Source organism: Peromyscus leucopus, chromosome X, assembly GCF_004664715.2.
Source record: "Peromyscus leucopus breed LL Stock chromosome X, UCI_PerLeu_2.1, whole genome shotgun sequence".
Lineage (NCBI taxonomy): Eukaryota > Metazoa > Chordata > Mammalia > Rodentia > Cricetidae > Peromyscus > Peromyscus leucopus.
The window spans coordinates 104,222,383-104,244,573 of record NC_051083.1 but is presented as its reverse complement, the minus strand read 5'-3'; the positions used below and the strand labels follow the sequence as shown (position 1 = coordinate 104,244,573).

Below are 22,191 nucleotides of genomic sequence, written 5' to 3'. Positions count from 1 at the left end.
CTAGAGAGCCATTTCATGTGGTCTATTCCAGTCGGCCTTCCAGTGAAGCAGGAGATAGAGGAGAGTGGATGTGGACGGTAGCAGTGTCCATCTCATTCATAGGGTTGTGGTAGTTAAGTGAAACATGGCACATTAAATATCCCAAAATTGGGAGTTTTATTTGTAGAAAAGTAAAGAGCTCAGTTTGGAAAGACATCTACTACCATCCCATCCTTCCATGTAAAGGTTTGCTGGCAAGGAGGCTGGGTGTTGTACACCTAATCAAGCAGGTGGATGGATCTTTATGAGTCCAAGGCCATTCTGAACTCCAGGCCAGCCAAGGCTACAGAATAAGACCCCAGCCTCAAAAAAAAAAAAAGCTTGCCTGAAAGAAATGATTCACAAGCTAGAAATGATTTCTCAGAACTGAAGAGTTTTAATCAGTAGCAAGGAAAGTGAGCCCAAGCCTCAAGGGAAATGATGTAAAAAGGAAAGAAAAAAAGAACAAAGAACTCCCGATGGACATATCCCTATTATGTGATAGACACCTGTCCACAATCCCGAGAAAGCCAAGGTTCAATTATTGCTGAAGGTATCAATAGATGCTGAAGCTGGCAAGACAATTGTGTAGCTTGATCTGCTTGGGAGGACCCCTGGCGGTAGGATCAGATTCCATCCCTGGTGCACGAGCAGGCTTTTTGGAGCCCACTACCTATGATGGGACACCTCGTGCAGCCTTGAGGCAGGGGGAAGGGCTTGGATTTGCCTCTACTGAATGTGCCTCCCCATGGGAGGCCTTGCCTTCTTGTGGGGGGAGTGGGGGTGGATTGGGAGGGGGAGGCTGGGAGGGGTGGGAGGAGGAAAGAGGGTGATCTTTGGTGTGTAAAATGAATAAAAAATTTTTCTTAAAAAAATAAAAATAAAATATAGATGCTGAAGGTGAAAGAACCCCCAGAGGAGATCTTCCTTCAGGAGAGACCCCAAACCCAAGGAACACACCGAAACCACCGATCAGATGCAAAAGCAAGAGGGTTTATTAGATACACGGGTACCCGGGGCGAAGTCTCTCGGAGGACTTGCGCGCCTTCCTAGGGCAAAGGGGACTTTTTATGGAATTCCAGGGCAGAGGCGCGGTTACAGAAGCAAGAAGCATAGTTACAGGGTCCCTATTGGTTGCTTCAAAGAAGGCCAGGGTGAACTTGGGATCGTATGTGTGTGGCTGATCTGGCCTTGCCCAGGCCAGCTGCTTATTCCTCAAGGCCAGGGGCCCGCCATAAAATATCCTAATTTAACTCAACTGTCTTTCTCTCAAGGCCGCTGACCACAATTATCTCTCTCAAGGCCGGATGGCTGGCCATAGTTATCTCTCTCAAGGCCGGGTGGCTGGCTACGGCTGTGAACTCCTGTTTTTCTGATTCCTTCAGAATGGCGTTTCTTAGGCTAAGTTATTGGGGGGGGACATTTCATCGGCCCAACGCCCCATGTCCTCATAATGGAGCGGGGGTCTTTCATTCCCCCATTTTCTTTTGTACCAAATGGAATCTTTCATTTTAGGATGGAGAATAAGGGTCAGCTCCATCTCTGACTGTCTGAGCCTCTGATATTGCTGGGTCAGGATCAAGGCCTGGACAACAGAAACCCTATCCTTGATGAATTGCACCAATCTATTGAGGATACATGGCCCGAACAATAAAACGAGCAGGAGGATGATTAGGGAGCCCATAATGGTGGAGACAAGGGTCGTAAACCATGGTGACCTTTGGAACCATCCTTTAAACCATCTCTGTTGAGCATGGCTACTTGGAGCTGTCTGAATTGGCCGGTCTCCATAAGAGCTACGGTCCCTGTATCTACCCCGGCAGCTATTTCGCCCATGGTAATTCCTCCCAGTAACAGGGCCAGCGTCAGGGAAACAGGCTCTCTGGTGATGCCCCTCCTAATGTCAGGAGGACTATTAGGGGGATCAAGGGGACCCCCGGGTGAGTCTTATCTTTAGTGGGTTTAGAGAGCATTGAACTAGATGTCTCGGTGCCCTCAGTTTCGTCGGGTTCCTTGGCAGCCTTCACATGCGACGAGTGGACCCAAGCCGCTATCCCGTCAACCTCGGCTCTAGGTTCCTGGATTGATGACGTCGGACCCAGACAGAGTCCCCAATCTTGAATGGGTGAGGCCCCACCGGGCGGTTCAGTTGCTCCCGGTAGGCAGGGGTTTTCACACCGTCTTTTGTACCAATTGGAGGGCTTGGAGGTGCGCCTCTAGGGTAGGGCTAGTGGCAAAAGAGGAGATATCAGGGTGAAGGAAATTTACAATTGGTGGGGGAGCCCCATACATGATCTCAAATGGGGTTAGGCCATGAGGCCCAGGAGTATTTCGGGCTCGGTAAAGGGCTAGGGGAGTAGGAGCACCCAATCTCTAGTGCCAGTTGTAAGCGTTAATTTGGTTAAAGTCTCCTTAATGGTTTTATTTGCACGTTCTGCCTGTCCTGAGCTCTGGGGGCGGTATGCACAATGAAGTTTCCAATCAATCCCCAGTAGCCTGGCCACCTTCTGACTTACCTGGGAGACGAAGGCGGGCCCATTGTTTGACCCCAATATCTGGGGCATTTCATACCTGGGAAAGATGTCATCCAGGAGTTTCTTGGTTACCACGTTAGCAGTCTCCTTCTTGGTAAGGAAGGCCTCTGTCCATCCATGATGTAAGCTTGTCGCTCGGGGCTCCATTCCGCCCCCATTTTCTTTGTTAGTTCCTGGTCCTCTGGGCTTCCGCCATCCGGAGGGCCTGGGTCAGCGCGATCAGCTCTGCTCTTTTGGGCTGATGCTTTAGGTGGCAGTGGTGAGGCCCAAACTACCTCCGATTCGGTGGTGACGGCTGCTCCGGCCCTCCGTTCTTCTTCTTGGAGGAAGCTGCTCCCATCCGTGAACCAGATAAAATCTGTTAGGTCGGAGCGGGTGCCATGGGCCTCCGCCAGAATCTGGAGGCAATTGTGCTCCTTGGATGGGTCTGGCAAGGGCAGCAGGGTTGCGGGGTTGAGGGAGACAACTGGTCTGAACACCATTTGATCTGGGGCTGTTGGACCAGAGCTTCCACCGCATGGGAGGATAACACAGTTAATGGCTGCCCCAAAGTCAGTTTCCCTGCATCCTTGAGCAAAACAGCAAGGGCGGCTACCATGCACAGACAGGGGGGCCATCCTGTAGCTACCGGGTCTAATTTCTTGGATAGATAAGCTACAGGTCTCTTCCATGGCCCCAGTCTCTGTACCAGCACTCCTTTTGCAAAGCCTGAGTTCTCGTCCACGAACAGTTCAAAAGGCTAGGACTTGTAGGGGGGTCCCTTTGGGTCCTGTCCAGATGCCAGCTGAACCTTTCTCTCGGTGGTCCATCGATACCTCCTGCTACCTGTGGCCCCCTGGACCAAAGCTGTGCAGTCACCGAGAGAGCCTCCGGTATGGCCCAGGACTGAATGTTGAGCCCCGGTGTCCACTAGGAAGGTCATTGGCTGCCCCCCCAATCTTGAGAGTTATCTTAGGCTCAGGGGGGGGGCGCTCCTGGCCGTGACCTCCCCAATCCTCCAGATTGAGGAGGTCCTTGGCCCTTGGCTTAGGTCTCCGAGACCCTTGAGGCTTCTTTGGGCAGTCACGAGCCCAATGTTCTCTCTCTTCACAGTAAGCACACTAGTCTTTGTCAAGATCTCTAGTCCTAACTCCCTCTCTGACCTGTCCCTGAGACATTACAGTGGCCAGGACTTTTTTTTTTTTTTTCAGATGCAAAAGCAAGAGGGTTTATTAGATACACGGGTACCCGGGGCGAAGTCTCTCGGAGGACTTGCGCGCCTTCCTAGGGCAAAGGGGACTTTTTATGGAATTCCAGGGCAGAGGCGCGGTTACAGAAGCAAGAAGCATAGTTACAGGGTCCCTATTGGTTGTTTCAAAGAAGGCCAGGGTGAACTTGGGGTCGTATGTGTGTGGCTGATCTGGCCTTGCCCAGGCCAGCTGCTTATTCCTCAAGGCCAGGGGCCCGCCATAAAATATCCTAATTTAACTCAACTGTCTTTCTCTCAAGGCCGCTGACCACAATTATCTCTCTCAAGGCTGGATGGCTGGCCATAGTTATCTCTCTCAAGGCCGGGTGGCTGGCTACGGCTGTGAACTCCTGTTTTTCTGATTCCTTCAGAATGGCGTTTCTTAGGCTAAGTTATTGGGGGGGGACATTTCATCGGCCCAACGCCCCATGTCCTCATAATGGAGCGGGGGTCTTTCAAAGGTATTTGAAAAACTCGAGCAGGAACAAAAATTTTCCATTTTTTAATTTTAATTTTATGTGTATGGGTGTTTTGCCTACACATGTCTGTGCCTGGTGCCTGCAGAGACCAGAAGAAGGCATCAGATCCCTTGGAACTAGAGTTACAGGCAGTTATGAGCTGCCATGTGGGAGCTGGGAATCAAACTCTGGTCCTCTGGGAGAGCAGCCAGTGCTCTTAACCATTCAGCCATCACTTTCTTTTTAAAGGCAGAGTGTCGGTATGTAGTGCAAGATGGCCTCCAACTGACAATTCTCCTGCCTCAGCCTTTCAAATACTAGGACAGGCATATGCCATATCACAATGCCCAGCTCAAATATTCTCTCTCTCTCTCTCTCTCTCTCTCTCTCTCTCTCTCTCTCTCTCTCTCTCTCAGTCTCATGTAGCTCAGGATGGCCTTAAATCTCCTATGTAGCTTCTGATCCCCTTGCCTCTCATTCCCAGGTGGGATTACAGGTGTGCATGTAGTTCCACACATGGCTTATCCATATTCTTTGTTTGGCGGGTGTGGGGGGCCACCCTACCCCCACTTTCCCCCAAGGTACTCTTGAGCAGAAGCAGCAGCAAATATTAGATAGAAATTTAGAGGGGAGAGAAACAGAAAACACAGGATAGCCTCGAGAGGGCCTGGATCCCAATCCATGGGACCCCGACTGTCTCTGCCAAAGGGCTTTTAAAGGAATGCCAAGGGGTGGAGCAAAAGACCTCTCCCAGCACAGCCAAGTGCAGACCATGGCACTCAGGCCCGTGGTCCAATCATCCTTTTATACAGACCTGCTGGGTAAAGCCACGAGGAAACCTCAGTGGGCTCCAACAGGTGCGGGGAGGGGGGGGGCGTCTTGTTATGCAGCCCTTGTCTAACCTAACATACACTATGTAGCCCAGACTAGCCTTGAGCTTGCAGCAATCCTCCTGTCTCCCAAATGCTAAGATGACAGACATTTGCCACTATTCCCAGTTTCAAATCTCAGACCATAAGCCAGCAGAAAGCAGTGCCCACTGAATCCAGATACAAAGGAGGATACTCATCACCTTGACTTCCATTTACCATTTTTGAAAGGGTTAACAAAAGCTAATAAACACAACAACACATATGTTCAGGTAAAGAGATGGTAAAAATAATAGTTTCTTTGAGATAATAGAATTATATGCCTGGAAAACTCAAGATGGGAACACTGATCTGCTGCCATGGCTCTTGATTCAATACATGCGCACGTGCGTGTGTGCGTGTGTGTGTGTGTGTGTGTGTGTGTGTGTGTGTGTGTGTGTGTGAGAGAGAGAGAGAGAGAGAGAGAGAGAGAGAGAGAGAGAGAGAGAGAGAGTTGCTAGAGATGAACTCCAAGCCTTCCCAAGGCTAGATGAGTGGTCTACTATTACTGGAATACATTTCTATTATCTCAATTCACAACTTAAAAAAAAAGTTCATGCTGGGGCTGGAAAGATAGCTCAGTGGTTAAGAGCACATACTGCTCTTCCAGAGGACCCAAGTTTGGTTCCCAGCACCCACATCAAGTGACTTACAACTACTCCTAACCACAGGTCTAGGGCAATCTAAAGCCTTCCTTTGGCATTTCTAGGCACCTGTGTCCACATGCACAAACCCACATGCATATATTTAAAAATAAAAAATGGAATCTTAAAAAATAATCACGTACCCTTTGTTGCTCAAAGCATGGACTGGGTCATTTAGAGCCAGTATTTGAAGTTAGTATTCAAGGAAGCTAGGAATTTCTCTACTACATTTTTATTTAAGTCCTCTCAGCTTGAACAATGGAAGATCCTTGGTTTTCAGGAAAGGTCCATCTCAGCAAGCAAATAAAAAATGGTCAGCAGTAAGTAAGGTCCAACTCCCTTTACCCCTAGTCTCTTCTCAAGAGGCAGCCAGTGTTGCCTGAGTGTTTTGATCCTCCAGCAAACAGGATGTAGGGGTTGGAGAGATGACTCAGTGTTTTATGGCACTTGTTGCTCTTATGGAAGACCCGGGTTGGATACTCAGCATCCACATGGTGGCATGCAACTGTCAGTAACTCCAGGTACAGGGGATCCGATGCCCTCTTCTAATCCCTACAGGCACCAGGCATACACTTGGTGCACAGACATGCACGCAAGCAAAACATTCACGCACATAAATAAATAACTCTAAAAACATTTTTCTAAATAGAGAGAGAGTGTGTACATATGTGAGTGTGTTTGTGCCCTGTAACCCTGCACACATAGAATCAATTCTTGACGTTGTTGGTTTTTGTTTTTGTTTTTTAATCCAGGCAAAAATGAATAACAAAAAAAAGCCCCCAGCCCCGAAGGGGAAGATTGTGGAGAAAGCTAGCACAGCCAAGACAAAAAAACCGGACGTTCCAGATCCCAAGAATGTTGCTACAGCGTCAAAAGACAGTAAGACCGTGGCAGACCCAAAGAAGCCTGGGACAGAGCAGAAAGAGAAAAAGACTGTGACTATCATTACAGATCCGCAGGAGAAAAAGAGTGTGGCCGAGCCCAAAGAAAAGAAGACCGTGACGATCTCAGATCCCAAAGACAAGGCGAAAGACAAGAGGATGGTGACATTTGTGACGGACCTAAAAGACAAGAGGATTGTGACAGACACAAGAGAAAACAAGATTATGTCAATAGAGACGAAAGAAAAGGTGGTTGTGCCCGTCGTGCCCGAAGTAAAAGAAAAGAAGGTTGCGCCGCCGGTGGAACCGAAAGAGAGCCCAAAGGTGGTTGTGCCCGTCGTGCCCGTCGTGCCCGTCGTGCCAGTTGTTGCCCCCGTTGTGCCCGTTGCCGCGCCAGTTGTGCCCGTCGTGCCAGTTGTGCCCGTCGTGCCAGTTGCGCCCGTTGTGCCCGTCGTGCCCGCTGTGCCAGAAGTAAAAGAGAAGATCTCGGTGCCAAAGGTGAAGGAGAAGAAGGAAGTGCCACCTGTGCCCGAGCTAAAGAAACACAAAGCTTCGCACGCCGTACCGGAGACAAAAAAGAAGAAGGCTGTGCCCGAGGCCAAAGAGAAGGCACCCCCGGCCGAAGTGAAAGAGAAGAAAGTTGTGCCAGAGGTCAAAGAGAAAAGGCTTGTCATAGTAGAACAAGTAGACGACGAGACGAGCGAGCTAGCTCGGACTATAGCTGAGAACGTCGTGGCTGCAGCTGTCGAATTCGTAGAAGGTAAGCTTGTGGTTTATTTGCCTAGAGGATTGTCTCATTACTGTAACAGCACGGCACCAGGCAACTAACACACCCATGCCTTGTTTGCAGAAGCTAGAAACCCCATCAAGAACATCAAGTGGATCTCTCACGGGGAATTCACGGTAGAAAAGGGTCGGAAGCAAATTGAGGAGTTTATTTCAGTAAGTGACTTTGATCCCTCCAGTTTGGTACTCCGGGGTGTGAGCAACAACATCAACAATAAAAACAAACAAACAAACAAACAAACAAGTCCTCCATTGTTCAAAAGTCTGACGTCATGAAAACCAAAGGGGTGGTGTCAAAGACACCTAGAATAAGTAAACATAATTTTCTAGTGAGATTCAAAATCAAAATTGAAAAGTTTTGCTTACTTGTTTTATATTTTTAATGGAAGCATTGTACACCCTTCAGGTAATATTCTTTTCTTTTAAAAGTGATCTTTTTATTTTATGTGTACTAGTGTTTGTTCCTGCATGTATGTATGTGCACCGTGTGTGTGCTTGGTGCCTGTGGAGGCTGGAAGAGAGTGTCAGATGGCCCGGAATCGGAGTTAGAGGTGACTATGAGTTGCCATGTAGATGCTGAGAATTAGACCCAGCTTCTCTGAAAGAGTAGCCAGCATTCTTAGTATGCCATCTCTCCAGCCCTACTTTAATCTTTTGAGACAGGCTCTCACTATGTAGCCCAAGCTAGCTTGGAATTTGCTATGTAGATTAGGCTGACCTCAAACACACAGAGATCCATCTGCCCCTGCCTCTCGAATGCTGGGATTAAAAGGGTGCACCGCTTCCCCAGCCAGTAAGCATTTTTAACCATTCAACTATCTCTCCAGCCCCAAGGTAGGACAATCTTTGAAAGAGAAAAGTGCAGTCATATTGCTGCGCATCTGTATCATCCTAACTGTACATTTCCCAAGGAAATTCCACTTAAATACTTTGTCCATGCTGCCCTATTCAGTGGGCGAGCTAGCCTAAGGAGAGAGAAGCATCTTAAAATAGCTTCCTCCAACAATGTTAGTATGTTCGTGTTAACAGAGGGGATGTGGACGGGTCAACTATCTTTATGTTCATATATAGTACTGGAGACTGAACTGACAGCATTGCCTGCACTACGAATGCTCCTATTGCTGAGATACTTTCTCCACGCAGGATCAACAGTCTTTGCCAATGATATGCGTGCCCATCAATCCTCTCCCCACCTACACCTTGTGTCTGGCTCTGACTCTTTCAGGTGGCTTCTGGGCAGTAGAAGCACACTTCTTTGCATTATGAGTAGGGTAGATAAAGGAGAATGGCTTGAAATCCCTTCTCATATACTTTTTCTGAAGGGAGATTCTTTGAAATTGGAGGTGAGCTCCCCTAGCCCAGTCCAAGCCTATCGTTCCAAGGTCCTGGCCACTATCGGCAGGTAGTCCTGGGAGAACGTAGGAAAGGCTGACTTCTCGCCCACTAGGCACCATGCACAGTTTCCAGTAGGAAGGGCATCTAGAGCACTCTGGGAATGAGTGCTGAAACTGATGATTGAACATCCTGAAAAAAAGTCATATCTGGTTTTTAATCCAGACTCTGGGAATTTGTTTTTGTTTTTTGAGACAGGGTTTTCCTGTGTAGCCCTGGCTGTCCTGGAACTTACTCTATGGACTAGGCTGTCCTTGAACTCACGGAGATCTGCCTGCCTCTGCCCCTGCCTCCCAAGTGCTGGGATTAAAGGCATGGGCCATCACAGCCCAGCTTAGACCGTGGGAAATCTTACCTGACACAATGAGACATTCTCCCTTTCTTTGGCCTTCAGAGCTAAGCTTGTAAGTTTGAAGCCAGGCTGGAGGAAAGTAGCCCTGGCTTCACAGCACGGGGTGGCCAGGAGAAATGAGGTTGAGGAAAACACAGGATAGATAGGAGGTTGCCGCCCAGGGGCTGGTGAGCACTAACAAAAGCTAAAGTGGAATAGTGGTACCAGGATCCGAGAGGAGTGGAGAGATGGAGAGCCACAGTAGGAGAGGGCACACAGGAATGAAAGTTAATGCAATATTACGCAGGACCAAAAGGACTGAATGAACAATATGCTCCTTTATATGCCTATGTGGAATTGCTAACCTTTTTGTTATTTCTTAGGATCTGTCCAACTTGTACCTTTTTTTTTTTTTTTCTGAGAAAGGGCGTCTCATTGGTTGGTCTGGAGCTCACCAACTATGCCAGACTTTCTGACAGGATTTGCCTGTCTCTGCCTCCGCAGCACCACAGATGGCAATGTTTGTTTGTTTGTTTGTTTTCAAGACAGGGTTTCTCTGTGTAGTCCTGGCTGTCCTAGAACTCACTCTGTAGACCAGGCTGCCCTCGAACTCACAGAGATCCCCATACACGGCCTTTTAAGTGGGTGCTGGGAATTGAACCCAGGTCTTCATGCTTACGCAGCAGGCACATTCCTGACTGAAATATCTCCCCAGCCTTCCTCCCCTTTTTGAGACAGAGACTTATGTAGCTCAGACTGGCCTGGAATGGTAGTTGAGGATGACTGAACTCCCAATCTACTCCCCTTCACCTCCTAGGGGCTGGGGCTACAGTCCTATACCACGGTACCAGGCTCTGAATGGATACTGATGCTGTCAGTGGTATAGTTCATTTCAGTTGGCCATTCCCATCGTGACTGCAAAAATAGGTTCAGACAGAGGAGATACCCCAAGGTCTTCAGCTTAATATCTGCACACTGGCTCTTTCAGCCAGGTGTGGTGACACATACCAGTAATCCCAGCACTTGGAAGGAGGAGTAGAAGAACTCTTGAGTTTGAGGCCAGCCTGGACTATATAGTGAGACCCTGACTCAAAGAGCCAAGAAGACCCGTGCTGGGAATCAAACCCAAGGCCTTACACACATGAGACAAACACTCTGCTACTGAGATGCACCTCCCCACCCCCAGCCTCCCTTTTGAGGGCATGTGAATAACCCAGTTGCCTGACTTATTCCTCTTCTGAGCTTATTTTACATTTATACTTTATTATTGTGTGAGTAGGAGGTGGGGTCATGCACATGCCACAGTGCACATGTAGAGAGGTCAGAAGACAACCTTGTGGAGTTAGTTCATATCTCCTATCTCTACATGGATCCTGGGGGTTGAACTCAAGTCTTCAGGCTTGCATAGCAAGTGCCTTTACTGAGAAATCTCCCCCAGAACTTTTCCCTTCTTCTCTAAACCACATATCACAACAAATGAAATAAGTCCAAATTTACAGATACTTGAAATTGGGTTCATTACCTTCTAGTCGTCTATGTAGGTCTCCTGGGGTAAGCTAAGCAAAACAGCTATTCCAATCACTAATTATTCTCCAATTTAGCCCCACACTTGCCTCCCAAGTGAGGATGTGAAGTGTGGTATGTCCATACACACCTTAACCCTTGTCTCATTCTGCTTCCACCACAGTCCAAAGCTCATCTCAAATGTTTTACATTCTCAGATTATTCCATCTCTCCTCTACTGTGGGAATAATTGAGTGCTGCTCCTAGGCTGAATCAAAATTAAACAAAAATGTTAAGAATTCAGAATCTGTAACCTTGACTGTTATGTATCACCTTTGCTGAACTGAACTGATTCTGCTTTTCTTTCTTGGTGAGGTTTCTCTAAATCCATCGAAAAAGACTTCGGGGCTTCAAAATCGCTGGGTGTACTATGCAGATTTTATTGAGAAGAAAGACTTAGTTCATTCCTTCCACTATATCTACCGTGTGTGCTGGAGTGCCCCCACGGCTGTAAGACCCTTGGCAAGAGTCAGTGCTTTCGCTTACTTTACCATCAAGTTCAACAAGAGCAAACCTCCGGTAAGCTCTTTTTTGTTTGTTTGTTTGCATCCTGGTCCCTTCAGTGAGAATTCAGCAATGATGACATCTTTAGTCATGGGCATTGACTCCCCGCCCCCACATTGCAAAACATTGGGGTTTCATGGGGACAGGTTCTGATCTTTAACTACTTAGATAGCCAAGGATGGCCCTGAAATCCTGATCCTCCTGCCTCAGCCTCCCCAGTGCTGAGATCACAGGCTGTGTACCACCATGCTCGCTCTAGCAAATTCAAGCCATTTGTTTATTTACTTATTTATTTACGTGGTGCTGAGGATCGAACTCAAGGCCTTGTATGTGCTAGGCAGTTACTCTGCATTGAGCTATATCTCCAGCACATCTTACTTGGTCCAGCTGCAGCACTTAATGATGATCACTCTGTCCTCCACAACACTTTGTATCTCCTGGGGTGCCTTGTGCCTCACTCACCATTCCTTCGCAGCATGTACTGGTGTGCCTGCCGCACATGAACAACTTCACGGTGAAATGTCCTAATACCCAGTCCCATTCTCTGTACTTATTTTATCCAGTCATATGGCTTTAACTCTGGTCCAGAGCTGAGTATGTAGATGCATGCCTAGTCCCACTTGCTCAGGAGGCTGAAGTGGGAGGATCATTTGAATTCACATACCATCCTGAGCAACAGCAAGATCTACATTTCAAACACAAGCAAAACCTCAAGTTAGGCACAGTGGCACACAGTTTTCTCTTAGCACTCCAGTCGGGAGGTTGAGAATCACTTGAACCCAAGAGTTTACTGCAGGGTTGGAGAGGTAGTTCAGCAGATAAGAGCGCTTGCTGCTCTTGCTGAGTTTGGTTCCCAGGACCCAAGTCACAGGGCTCATAACTACTCCAGCTCCATAGGATCTAAGACCTCTAGTGATATAGAAATGTATTACATAGAAATGATAGGATAAAAAGGTAGATTATTGAATCTACTCTGAAAAGAAAAAAGGAAGGATATGGATATGATAAGATAAAAAGTTTGATTATTGAATCTACTTTTAAAAAGCAAGTACTGGCTCTAAATATTTTACATTGGGTTGGGTTTTTCTATTTGTATACAAATTTTTTATATTGATACAAATTTGAGATTAATTTTGTTAAAACATACTGTGCATATACTTCTAATCTTATTTAAGGTATTGTACCTATACAGTTCATTTAACAAGTAATGCAAATTGCTAGTCCTTGAAAGTTATAATTACCAACTAATTAGGATCTGAAGAGGTGCAGGTTAGTAGTTAGTCACCTAAATAAAATAAAATTTGTAGTCATATTAGGTATGTTTTCAAGGTCAAACAGATATATTTTAGATAGGTCATCTTCAAACACTTCAGAGATCTACAGAATATGGCATTTAAGATGTTTTAATAACAGATTCTTTTTTTATGACAATGAGACATGTCTGCTCCTGGCAGCACCAATCTACTTCAGAGAAAATGATGGGCATTGAAAAAAACTCCATATGGAGTTTCTTTGTGGCAAAAGTTAGCCACTGGGCAAGAAAATGTCCTTACCTCAACTGCTGACAGTATGCTGTCTAAATGGACAAGCAGGACACAAAAGAAAGGACTGCCTGCCGAATCTTGCCAAGACAAAGTTGGACAGCCCTTCAAAAAATCCTACTTCACAGATGAATCTGTCAAATATGCTAGGCCTGTAGGCCGAAGATGGATGCCCCAACGTTGCAGAGGAACCTTGGGTGACTGTCGAGGCAGCCAGCTGTTTCTGTCATTTCTCACATTTTTTGGAAGTCACTTTTTGCACTTCCTGCTCACTCAGCTAACATTATTTCCTTCTTGGGTCTCTGAGGAAGTTTGAAGATTAGATAGTTATCGTTTTCCTTGTTAACAAATTCAAAAAGAAACTCAACAAAGAGGTGTAAAGTGTGTAAGTTTGAAAAACATCTAAAGATAGTTTTGGTTGGTAATACAAGTTAGGATAGAAAATGAATTAGGTATACTTTGAACTCACCAAATAGGATAAATAATGGAGTATTTTCTCTGAATTTGTCAAATTTTATGGAATGTACATTGTTAATGTAATTCTTGACTGTATATATTGTATATACTTATTGTACTTACTGTATATAGTTTTTCTTATATTACTTATAGCCTTCTTTTATTATTCAGAAAGGGAAAATGTGGTAATATATTGGGTATAAATTCTAATAAAATTTGCCTGAAGATCAGAAAACAGAACAAACCACTAGATTAAAAATAGATGCCAGGCAATGGTGGCACACACCTTTAACCCCAGTACTTGGGAGTCATACGCCTTTAATCCCAGCACTTGAGATCTCACACATTTAATCCAAGTATTTGGGAAGCACACACACCATTAATCCCAGCACTAGGAAGGAAGTGATGGCTGGGCAGAGAAAGGTATATAAAGCGTGAGGAGACAGAAACTGAAGCTTTTTCAGGTTGAGGAGTCCTAGAGGTAAGAGGTGGCTGTGGCTTGTTCCTTTGTCTCTCTGATCTTTCAGCATTTACCCCAATATCTGGCTCAGGGATTTTTATTAAAAGACCAATTTAGGATTCACACTACACTCTAGCTTCTGGATATTCATAAGCATATACCTTCCTACACACACACACACACACACACACACACACACACACACACACACACACACAATTTAAAAATAAAATCCAGGGCTGGCTCTGTGGTTAAGAGCACTAGCTGCTCTTGCACAGGACCTGGGTTAGATTCCTAGCATCCAGATGGCAGCTCACAACTATCTGTAACTCCAGTCCAGGCACATGAGTGGGTGCACAAACATACATGCAGGCAAAACACTCATTCATGTAGCACAAATCTTTAGAAGGTCTTATTAATAAAAACAAACCTGGGAGCCAGATATTGGGGTGAGTGCTAACCTCCCCTCACCAACTTCTCAGCCGATCCTGTTTCCTCAAACTGGAAGCCTCTGAGTCCTCATCTGAATGGATCTCAGCTGAACTGTTGCTCAAAGCTTAAAAGCCTAGTTCCTGGTCCTCGTGCCTTATATACCTTTTGGCTTCCTGCCATCATTTCCTGGGATGAAAGGCATGTGTCTTTCCCAAGCAAGACATGAGATCTCAAATGCTGGAGTTAAAGGTGTGTGCTACTGTGGCCTTGAACTGACAAGAGATCCAGACAAGTGATAGGATTAAAGGCGTGTGTCCTCTATGTCTATCTATCTAGCTGTTCTGTTCTCTGACCCTCAGATAAGTTTATTAGGATACACAACATATCAACCACATTTCCCCTTTTTTTCTAAAATAAAGTTATAAGAAAAACCATATACAATATATACAGTCAAGAATTACATTAACAATGTCTAGTCCATTATCATTTGACAAATTCAGATAAAAATTTTCATTACTTATCCTATTTAAAACAAGTAGTTCCTTTTAAAAAATAGATTCAATGATCTATCTTTTTATCTTATCATATCCACATACACATAAATAATAAAATAAAAAGGAAAGAAACTTAAAAAAATGTTTATACCTAGAAAAGAACTTTTTTGAAAAGTGTTTATACCCAGCTTTGGTGACATAGTATGATTCCTTCAGCTCAAAAATAAGAAAAATTAATGTCACTTAGACCATATGATTTCCAAATCTCTAGCATATTTTGAGAGTTAACGAACATCTCACTTACTGTTTTTAACACTGATTTTGTTGCTGTGCTTCTGGAGGTTGAACTTGGACCTTGGAATGCTAAGCAAGTGCTTGACCACTGAGCTGCCTCCCCCGCCCTGGAACTGAATGTTTGATTTCCCCATCCCACATCTAACCCACTCCAAGTCTTTGCCTCTGAGTTGATGCCTCTTCCTTGACTCTTCTCTTTCCCTTAAACCATTAAGAAAAGACATACAGGATCCCACATCCCTCCCCACTGCCTCCCCCCCACCTCTCTCTCTCCTCAGGATTATTTCAATAGCTTAACTGGTCTCTCTCCTTCCGTCCTTGCCCACATGTAGTAGCCAGCTAGACTGAGACCTTTAAAGTATATTTCCGTCAGTCCTGTGTTTCAAGATTTATTTTTATTATGTGTGTGTGTGCATATGTGTGTGTGTGTGTGTGTGTGTGTGTGTGTGTGTGTGTGTATGTGCATATGAGTGCAGCTAACATACAGAGAGCAAAAAAGGGTTCGGATACCCTGGATCTGGAGTTTCAGCAGTCTGTAAGCTGCCTACCATGGGTCCTCTGGAGGAGCACTCTTTAACCACCAGTCCTTTGTTTAAAACGTCCCCCAAGTAGTTATGGAACTTCAAAGTGCATGGAAATTACTAGAAAATCTTGTTAAATGAAGATTCTGATTTAGTAGGTCTGGGTAGGTCTGGAGATGATACATTTTTGGGGTTTTGGGTTTTGGTTTTGGTTTTTTGGAGACAGGGTTTCTCTGTGTGGTTCTGGCCCAGGTTGGCCTCCAGAGATCCACAGGCCTCTGGCTGCCTCGTGAGTGCTGGGATTAAGGACGTAGGCTACCACCACCCAGCTGAGATAATGCATTCTTAACAAACTCCTAGGTAATCCTGACAGCGCACACCTAGAGGCTTATGTCTGAGTAACAATGGCCTATGAGCTATATTTAGTATCTGTTAGCCTATATGTATGTCTTTATGTGTATACATACATATATATATATGTATATATATATATATATATATATATATGCTATTTCTGCTTTATTACCCCCTTTCCTCTTTATTCTGCTTCTGCCACTCTGATCTTGCTATTCCTCCAGTAAACCCGAAACGTGCATTGCCTGTTCCCTCCTCTCTACTGCTTTCCCCTTTCCCTTCTTTTCTTCCTTCCTGTCTTTTTTCCTTTTTTATGTGTCAGGCTTTCATATAGTCCAACTCGATATGCAGTTGAGGATGGTCTTGAAATTCTGATCCTCACTCGCTCTGTAGCCCAGGCTGGCCTCGAACTCACAGAGATCCGCCTGGCTCTGCCTCCCGAGTGCTGGATTTAAAGGCGTGCGCCACCACCACCCGGCTGATGGAAAATTTCTTACGAATCATTTATGCATTCTTCCAGGAGTATTGCTTCTAAGACCCCCAAGGAAAGTCCTGAACACACTACCCCTCCCACTTTTAGGGAGATATCCTTATCTACTTGAAGGTCTTCCTCACGCCCTGAAGGTTGTGACACACATAAAGAAGACAGAGGTCTCTTTATGAGGCTGTGAGACATTCTTGAATATCCATCCCCATACTTACTCAGGAACAAGATAATCAAAAAGGTACACTCAAAAAGGTCAACAAGATTCGGTGGGCTAGAGGAGTTGGCCACAGTTCAGATTGCAAGCCTCTTCCCACTGTACACTCCAATTATGTGGCATATACAGTAACAAAGCTAGATTAGCTGAAGTTACCATGTCAGAATTGGAATAGTAAGTGCAGCAGCTTTGGCCTGAGGATTTTTCTTGGCACTCTGATCTTTAAGAGTTAATAATCCACTGCTTGGGACATGGCAATATGTGTGGGCTGGCTTGAAGATTTTGTTTTGGTCTAGCATCCTTGAAGCAATCGAAGCTACCAGCCTGAGAACAAGCTGTCATATGCCTCTAGATTCATAAAAATTGGGTTATGGGTTAATGAGTAAAAATGATAAGTCTGTTCATCAATGATGTCAAAACTTGAGGGAAAATGATTGGAAATGATAACTCTGTTCTGTCTTAATTTACCAATGATGACTAAAAAATGAACAAGAAAAAGCGAAACACGTGTCCAAACACAAAAATAATGTGATCTATGTTTTGGAACAACATGAATGTATCCCTACTTACTAAATTTTGTATAAATAAAAAAGCACTCTTGCTGCTAGTCCGTCAGGCTGCAAGATTCTCCCCCTGACCCCCCCCCCAAATTCTGATCCTCCTGCCTCTACATCCCGAGTGCTGGGATGACAAGCATGTGTCACTATTCTCAATTTATGTGACACTGGTTTAATACATGCTAGAAAAGTATTCTACCAACCGAGCTACATCCCCAACCCCACCCCCCTTTTTGAGACAGAGTCTTGCTGTGTAGCCCTGGCTGACACTGAACTCACTTGGTAGACCAGGCTTGCCTCAAACTTGTGACAATCCTTCTGCCTCTACCTCGAGAGTACTGAGATTACAGACAGGTGCCATCATGCCTGGCTTCTTTTCCTTTTTAGTCAGGGTCTTACTATTGAAGCTATTGATCCTCCTGCCTCAGCAGGTATGTACAACCAGTACAGGTAACATAGCAAAACCCCTGCTTCAATGAAAATTGCCCAACCTTGTTCATCTGTCAATCCCTTCTGGTTCCATTCCTAAGAGGTGAGAGGCACAGCTGACTAAATTGGAGTATGGAAAGAAGACAACAAAACTAAACCTCGATACAAAAACACTCCACAAGCACAGCCCCTCCCCCTGCCTGCCAACAAAAGTAATAAAGAGGGCAAAAGACCGAATCGTGCTCTTACTGAGAAACACACGCCTCTAGCAATTGTCTCCAATCCTGCGGTGTAGCTTAAGGTATCTGTGAGCAAAAACATCTTTGGCAGAATCAGGTTGAAGTGACACAGAACCAATTCATGGACTCCCAGTTAATGAAGAAGATGGGTCCTGAAAATGCAAATATGTACTTATGGATAAGGGAAGAGTGGGTGAAGTAAGCGTCGGTGTGCTGCTCCAGGCTTAACATTTGTCCTTCTCTCTTAGGATATGCCTGTTGAAGTCTCTTATGTCTTTGAGAATTCAGGACTAATTCAAAGGTAACTAAAATCTAGAGGGAAGGTTGTCACATTCTAGGAACCCAGCAGGCCCACGGCCACAGACAGTTCATGTAGGGCTCACCTCACCTTTGACCGCTTACCCCACAGTATGGGCTGAAAGTAAGAGTCTAGCATTAGTCTCGAAAATGGTTTTCCTCCTTTAAAGCTTGAGAGTGTGTGTGTGTGTATGTGTGTGTGTGTGTGTGTGTGTGTTGCTGGGTATCAAGCCCAGGGCCTTGCACACACTAGGCAGGTGTACTCTACCACTGAGCTACAGCCCTAGCCCTCTTCAGAAAAACTTCAGAATTATACTGAATTTACTATGACTAATAATCCCTTTTAGGCATTGTAATTCATGTGTATAACCCCAGCACTTGGGAGGCTGAGGCAGGAGAATTGCTGTAAGTTTCAGACTTGTCTGGACTATAGAGTGAAATCGTGCTTCAGGACCCCCTTCCGATAAAGATCCACAGGAAACTCACGCTGAATTCGCTCACATGTAGCAACCCCTATTACTGCATTACAGCTCTCTAAAAGCCTTTTTACATAGGTTTAAAGGACAGTAAGGAATGGAGCTAGAACCCTGCCAGAATCTTGCTCACTGGGAATGTAAGGAGGGAATTCCTGCCTCAACATTTTGCTTGATTATAAAAACATTGTGGGCATGTGTTTTTCCTTTCCTCTACAGACCAGGAAGTATTCGATTTCGAGAACAATGGCTGAGGGACATCACTGAAACCAAACAAATTTTGTTGGAGTCGATCCCTTTTAAAGTTGTCTGATTCTTGTGTCACATTTGAGGACTCCTTTAACAATCAATATATTAAAAATATGAAACAGCACATCAAACCACATAATATTTATTGAATAATAAACTTGTAGTACACAACCCAACTGCGTTTTTGCTTTTATTCATTATCCATTCTGTAATAAGTTTTTTGTTGTTGTTGTTGTTGTTAAGATTTTTCTCAACACTACATCATGATTTTGGAGTCTGGCAAGTACAGAGTTGAATTTCAAACATTGCTAAAGTTTACCCATTGGCCCTTAGCTGTTTGGTCCTTCTCTGTGCCTACCTCCAGGCTTGATACATATTTTTATGGGTAGCTGGATAACAAAATGGCAACAATTCTGTAGCTCATCCTAACCAGTCTGAAAGGTTCTCCTACTCACAGAACTCTTCTACTATAAGGTAAGCCTCAATGCCAAACTCTGAAAGCGAATGTTTTGGCTTCTAGAACACTTCATCATGGTTATTATTACAATGAAACAGAGACGGGTTACCACCCATATTTATTTCTGGTCTTGTTTCTACCTTCACACTGGATCATCATGTATTCCTACTTTCCCAATAAGACTCCTAAGCCTGGTCACACAATTTTAAAATACTCAAGACAAAATTACTCTACACTTTGAGTGACAAAGACATACAAGGAACACAGAATACTTGTAACAATACATGTGGTAGGACTGAGCAACTTTTCTATTTTTTACTATTATCTTTGTACAACAAATTCAAAAAAAGGAGAGAAAATCCCACGAACAACTGGTGAAGAGGTGAGAAACTAGCTTGTCTCTTTAGAGAACAAAATAAAGTATTTCAATTACAATAGTTCTACACAGATTTTACATGGGCCTAAAGAACTAGGAAGGATACAGACAGAACTCTAGCCACTATCTTGTTCACTGGGAATGTAACAAAGAAGAAATTTCCTAGCTCAATGTTTTGTTTGATTAGAAATGTGTGTGTGTGTGTGTGTGTGTGTGTGTGTGTGTGTGTGTGTGTGTGGTAAACCAGGAAGATTTGCTTTGGGAAACAATGGCTGACTTAGAGCTTAGGTGACAAAACACAGTTTGAAGCAATAACACAAATCAGCTGAAAACAAAATACTTTTAGCCTTCTACTTTTTTTAAGGATCTGCCGTTGACACTATTTTTGCAGATCTTATCCAAATGAATCCGATGCAAGGAATGGTAGGTTTTGAAATAAATTCCTACCTTTTCTTTCATTGACTATATCTACTCTATGGAGAAAAAGAATCAAAATAAAACCCATAATACTTATACACCACAAAATTGTCACATTTAAACTACATTGCCTATGAAAAATAAAAACATATTTATCCAGTTGCTAGGAGCCAGTTAACAAAAAATAATGCCCCTACAGAATAAATTTTAAAGTAGGGATTATAAACTTTACATTGAATTACAGGAGGAAGTGTATGGATTAATAAGACTTCCAACTTTGGAACCTAGCTTCCATTAAACTTTAGGAAACTACAGACTTACTAGACTGAGAAGTATAGATACAGTGAAACAGTTTCAAGTTCAAAGATCACAGATGTTACTGCATGCTAACTGCTGACCAGTTCAGCAGTTGTGGGTTAAAAAACACACTTCCCCAGAACATATATTAAACTTTTCAAACAGTGATAAAGTGAGGAGGGTTTCTACAAAGTTAAGGATTAAAGACATTGATAGATATAAAAAAAGCTGAAGAGCTTAACAATGTTTAAAATCAAATCTGATAGCCAGGTGCAGTGGCACCCACCTCTAATCCTAGCACCAGGAAGGCAGAGGCAGTCAGAACTCTATGAGTTCCAGGCCATCCAGGGCTACATAGTGAGACTCTGTCTCAAAAAAGAAATCTGACTCCATAAAGGACACAATTGAAACGTTTACTATTTTACTTCCATCATCATGAAATTAACAGCTAATTAAAATACTGACTTCTTATGTTTTCCCTCATTAGCACTCCTGACACTCATTCTTTTACATATTATCCTACCATTAAATATCAGCTTAGATAGAAATAGTACTCTTATATTGGCACAACAATAGACTTCCCAAGACTGTATTTGAAACAATTTTTTGCACTGTTGGGGATGCAGCTCAGGGCCGCATGCATGCTAAGCACATGTTCTAACTCTCAGCTATACCCTGGCCACGGAAAGAACTGTTTTAAGTAATTTATTAAGAACTTACAACATCTAATGTTCACATTTTCTATTCCACACATATGTGAGTTAGCCTTTTGGTTTGCTTGTTTTTAGAGCGGAGGTAGACTTAGCCCGAAATACATTTCTAGGGCTGACTGTAGAAACAAGTCAGTTTTCAAATTCCAGCATTGCCTTTTACAGCAACACCGTCATTCTGTTAGCAGAAATAGCCTCCTACATAGTCTCTGTCTAGCCCATTTGTAACACATTCAAGACAGAGATATGGAATTCCCAAGTTCTGCTGGGGTAGGAGCAGACACTGGATGGAGCTAAAAATATTCACACCAAATCACAGAGTGAGATTGAAACTTCTTATTCTGTTGACACGTTCTCTCTATGCTGCCTTCCTAACATTGCAGGATTTCCTTCAGAATTTGGACTTTCAAACCAGAAAGTTAGGGTCAATCTTAAAAAGCCCCAAATGACTTACTAATTATATCAACAAGCATCTGTTATTGAAGGACTGAAGGATTCCGAAGGCACAGAAGCACTGAGAAGCCACTTCAGAGCACAGCAGCCTTTTGGCTGGGCATGGTGGCACACATCTGGAGTCTCAACACTTGGAAGGTGGAGGCAGGACACCAAGAGTTCAGAGTATCCTTGGCTACAAAGCCTGAGGCCAACCTGGACTACTTGAAACCATACATCAAAAAATAACCCCAAACACAAACAAAACAATAACCTTCTTTTATGTCTAGAACCCACAATTTCCTCATTGTTAAAACTGCCTGCTTGTGAAGTCAGGAAGTTGTCACTTGTCGTCCTTCCCTTTGGTCTTTCTGTACACCATCTCTCGAAAGCTGGCCAGAATCTTGTTCTCCCTCTTCCTTCTTTCTTCCTGGTTAAAGGATGCAAGGGCTCTCTTCTCATCCGCACTGTAGATCTGGTTCTCTTTCCGCAGCCGCACAGCCTCCATTCGGCGATGCCTGAAGACAATTTTATCTTCGACTTAATTTCTTACTAATAATTTCTACAGTATATCCTCATGAATCCTTTCTTAACATAGAATCTACTGAAAAGGTGACAACAGAAGCTGGAGATGGGTCATCAAATGACTCTACATTTTATCTAGTGATGCCCCCTTTTCCTTTAACCTATTGCTAGTATTCATGATCTCCAATGTTTGTCAACATAGTAGATATTATCATTCACTTCACATACTAAAG

The 22,191-nt window shown here is 44.2% G+C and overlaps 2 protein-coding genes across 4 annotated transcripts in view; one reads left to right on the top strand and one right to left on the bottom strand.

Moving 5' to 3' along the window:
• Akap14 (A-kinase anchoring protein 14) overlaps positions 1-18,915 on the top strand; it is a 25,853-nt gene extending 6,938 nt beyond the window's left edge. For all 3 annotated transcript variants that reach the window (XM_028887315.2, XM_028887316.2, XM_037199456.1), the window contains exons 2-6: positions 6,543-7,431; positions 7,522-7,613; positions 11,059-11,262; positions 17,974-18,026; positions 18,715-18,915. In XM_028887315.2, coding sequence (XP_028743148.1) covers positions 6,549-7,431; positions 7,522-7,613; positions 11,059-11,262; positions 17,974-18,026; positions 18,715-18,808 — 1,326 coding nt within the window. In that variant the 5' untranslated portion in view covers positions 6,543-6,548 and the 3' untranslated portion in view covers positions 18,809-18,915. The remainder of the gene's footprint in view (positions 1-6,542; positions 7,432-7,521; positions 7,614-11,058; positions 11,263-17,973; positions 18,027-18,714) is intronic.
• Positions 18,871-22,191, bottom strand: part of LOC114705422 (NFKB activating protein) — a 26,037-nt gene continuing 22,716 nt past the window's right edge. The window contains exon 9 of the mRNA XM_028887318.2: positions 18,871-21,951. Within this exon, the coding sequence (XP_028743151.1) occupies positions 21,777-21,951 (175 nt within the window). The 3' untranslated portion in view covers positions 18,871-21,776. The remainder of the gene's footprint in view (positions 21,952-22,191) is intronic.